Source organism: Cyprinodon variegatus, unplaced genomic scaffold (genome assembly GCF_000732505.1).
Source record: "Cyprinodon variegatus isolate N-32 unplaced genomic scaffold, C_variegatus-1.0 Scaffold1564, whole genome shotgun sequence".
Taxonomy (NCBI): Eukaryota; Metazoa; Chordata; class Actinopteri; order Cyprinodontiformes; family Cyprinodontidae; genus Cyprinodon; species Cyprinodon variegatus.
In genome coordinates this window covers 100,081-103,966 of record NW_015152017.1, presented here as the reverse complement: position 1 = coordinate 103,966, position 3,886 = coordinate 100,081, and the positions used below count along the sequence as shown (strand labels likewise).

Sequence of the window (3,886 nt, the reverse complement as noted above, 5' to 3'; positions counted from 1 at the left end):
GGACCGCTGGCTGAGTCTTCTTTGGTCCTGGAACCAGGCAGGAGGTCTATAGTCACTGAGGACCGCTGGCTGAGTCTTCTTTGGTCCTGGAAAATGGCAGGAGGTCTTCCATGTCCCTGGAACTGTCTCCAGGGTCAGACTAAGAGGTGCTGTAGAATCCCAGAGAGCTGCTCTGCTCAGGCCTTCAGGACTCTGACTCCATCAGGACCTGCTGACTGATCACCATCCAGTCTCTCCAGTTGCCTCTTTACTGACTTCTAGAGACAGACAGATGGAAGGTGGAGGGAGCAGCACCACCTGCTGGTCTGGCTGATAATAGAAGCAGGAGAGTGAATGTCAGAGGAGGGCAGGATGTCCATGTGACTGTGGGCAGGAGAGGAAGATGCTGAGCTTGTTGAATGGATTCAGTTCTTTGGTTCTGTCCAGACCTCCATCTGTCTGATTATCCTTCTGCTTCAAGCCTGGGCATAAAGGTGTTGAAGGAATTCAATTTCAGGTAAAAGTTCATAGTTTTCCGTCCAAGCAGAACTCCGGTTAGCCAGCTCATTTAAAACATGTTCAATTTGATGATTCTTCTCCTTAAAAGAATCACAATCGAGAATCGATGGGAACAGGAATCAGAACAAGGAATCAGAGCCTGAAATGATCCAACCCCAGGTCTTACTTTAGAGATGTATGAATCCTCCACCTCTGCCTTAAACAAGTCTGCAACTATGGGAATGATGGCGTTGCAGCAGAGAGGGAGGCGTGATGAAAATCACCAGCTGTTGCTACAAATGCATTATGCATTAGGTCTGTAGCTTAGCAACAATGGAAATTATTACCATGATAAATTATTATCACATGCAGTGTGGGCAACAGCAGAAGGTGGAATATAAAGAGTTAACAACAGAACACTGCTGAACTCTCTGGGCAAATAATATGGCTGAAAACCAGCTGCCAACAGTTCAACATCTGGGCTGCAGGGACGATTCTCCACGGCAACACGTCCTGAAAGACACCATCTGTTGATCAATAACACTGAAAACCACCTCCTTTAAATGTGGTCAGAAATCCTGGCAGAGAGACGCTTGAGTCTGAGATATGATCCTGCAGCCATGTTTCAGTGAAACACATCATGCTGCATTGCTGATGTTCTGGTTGGGTCATTGCTTGGCTGCAAGTTCTTCTAAATGTTTCCTAAAGATCTCACATTGGCCATGATGACTGATGGAAGAGATGTTCCTCTCTTGTCCTGCTCCACATCCCCGCCGTCTCCTTTTAAACACAGCCGGTACTTTCAGCTGTATTAGTTCAGCTTTAGTCATGTTAGTTGGCTTTTCCTGGGTTTTATTATACCAAGTATCCAAAAAGCAAATTTATTAGTAAAAATCCTCCAGTTTAATTCTTCCAGCGGAGGAATTAAAGTTCTCTTAAAAAAGAATATGGGAGTCAAGCCAGAGGAGCTACGCTAACGTTTAGCCACCCTAAGCTGTGCAAGTCTAGAATAAAGATGCTGGAGAGGTCCCAGTGCTAGGAACTGGGCCTCACCTGCATCCTGCAGAGGTCAGGTCTAGTGTTGCGCCGATGCCATTTTTTGGGACCGATACCGATACCCGATACCTGGCTGTGCAGTATCGGCCGATACCGATACCATAATAATGTAAAATAATTGCAATCATGGCTTTGTCAAGCTGCTGCCTACCTTTGTGAAGCAGGAAAAAGTCTAATACAAAGTGAATCCAGTAGAACTTTTTAATAAAAAGTTCTACTGGATAATAAAAATAAAAAGTTTTTATTGCCTACCAGGAGTGGGTGACAATAGTTGAATAAACTTATGGCTCTTAAAATGGTACCGGGGCCCCGTCCGATACTGGTATCGGTATCGGTGCAACACTAGTCAGGAGTATCATTGACCTCCTCTGAGCTCCATCCTGGTTTCTTTACCATGTTGGAAAAATAAAAACACCTGCTGCTAAGGAAAGACCTAAATCCAGCGGAAAAAAATAAGAACCGTGTTCTTAGTTTTACACGAGGTTTCTTAGCCTGGCCTTTGGGTCTGAGAAGGATCGACCATAACATTAAAGATGAGAAGAGTTTGAGCAGGAAGTTCCTCCTACTGCTGCTGGGCTGCAGAGGTGCAGTAAATAAGTGTTTGATTGTGAAGGTGAGTGTGTGTGGTGAAGGTTAGAGACCCGGGATGGTTACCCAGAGCAGGGCCTTACCTCCAGCTCTCTGTTTACTCTGAGAATCCCAGCTGACAGACATGGAAAAAGCAGCTTCTGATTTAGGGAAATGTTTAGAACATACACTGATTAATAGAGACTATAGAGAATTCATCTTATGTATGGAAGTTTTTCTAATGATGTTCTAAAAAACTCTAAAATGTGAAATTCTTTGCAGCTCTTTTATTTCCCCACATAAATGGCATAGAGTCCAATCAAACCTGAGTAATTGTTAAGAAAGGTGAGAACCAGCGGCGGCGGGGGCGGCAGGGTTCCCCAGATGCAATGCAAACAGCTCAAAGCTTTAAAAATAGTTTGGAATGACAGGAAAGACAGAATGTGCTCGCTGGCTGACGGAGTTTCCACTGAGCAAACATTGATCTGTTTGTGCACCTATTTTGCTCCTCTCCTCCACAAAGACTCCTCTAACATCCTGAGAGAGCCTCCTCACATGCCTTCACACTGACTGCACTAACACTGAGAGCACTAGAGAGTAAAGAAGGGAGGACAAAAGGGGGAGGTCACCGCCTCCTCCTTCACTTGACCTCTCTGTCCTCGCCCTCAGCCGCTACCCACAGCCCCATTCCTCCGGTTCGTACCCATTAAGAGATGACAAATGACTGTCGTTCGTCTTTGAAGTCCTCAAACCCACATTCACAGCTCCTTGCATGTTCCTATTGTTCATGCAGAACCTAAGTGAGTATAAATGGGGAGACGCTGCTCACACCCCCATCACAGCTTTCTGATTACTGATGAAACCTAGAAAGAAGATCTAAGATGATGGAGCGCTGCTCCCAGAGACAGCAGACATATTGCGGCTGGAAGAACAATGAAGCAGCCTGAAACCTTCAGAGAAAAAGTTAAGATCAAAGATATTGGAGCTTCTTTTATTGCAATATTCATTTTATATTGTTTTTTTTTTATTTTGCACTAATCACAAGCAGAGAAGTGTTTAATTCCAGGGTTTTAGTAAATGTCCAGAGGTTTTTCTGATGCGTAGAAAGTTTTCTTCTGGATAGCGTGCATGGATAAACGGATATGATTGTTGCTCCAGCAGCAACAATCTTCCACCTTTAAGAGGATTATTGCCCCCGAAGGACTGAGGAGGTATAACATGTTTGATTTTTAATTCTGCTGTAATAGAAAATCCTCGTCCAGCCAGAAAACAGCTGATTTCTATAACCTCCTGGACAATAATCGTAAGAACAGAAAGATGGCGGCCTTACCGTCGGAGCGGTGGATGCAGGTGTGCTGGTTGTCGCTGAGGAAGAAGCCGTCTGTGCACTGACACTCGTAGCTTCCCATGGTGTTCACACACACCTGTTGGCATCCTCCATTGTTGTCCAGACACTCGTCCACATCTGGGCAGAGACAGAAACAGGGGCCCAGTTTCCCGCTTTAGCTTTATGAATAATGACATATGAGTGAGAATTGATGTTCAGTTAGAGGAATGACACTAGAGTCAGGAATGTTGCAGGAACAGTCATACGGTCAGGTGGGTTTCTGTGGCTGAATTAAAAGCTTAGCGCTAAGTGCTAACAGGCGACAGTCCAACCTGTGGGGAAAAGGAATGTTTATATTGTGCCATATTGCTGAAAGCTTATAAAATTTAAAGGGATATCTTGTTTGGCATGAAGTGAACAGTTCCAGTAAACAGATGAGATCAGATCTCTGTAGGAAAC

At 44.6% G+C, this 3,886-nt stretch overlaps 1 protein-coding gene across 1 annotated transcript in view; it reads right to left on the bottom strand.

Moving 5' to 3' along the window:
* LOC107103918 (signal peptide, CUB and EGF-like domain-containing protein 1) overlaps positions 1 to 3,886 on the bottom strand; it is a gene marked incomplete at both ends in the record, with an annotated part of 42,784 nt that overhangs the window by 22,878 nt on the left and 16,020 nt on the right. Inside the window, one exon of the mRNA XM_015403777.1 lies at positions 3,431 to 3,565. Within this exon, the coding sequence (XP_015259263.1) occupies positions 3,431 to 3,565 (135 nt within the window). The remainder of the gene's footprint in view (positions 1 to 3,430; positions 3,566 to 3,886) is intronic.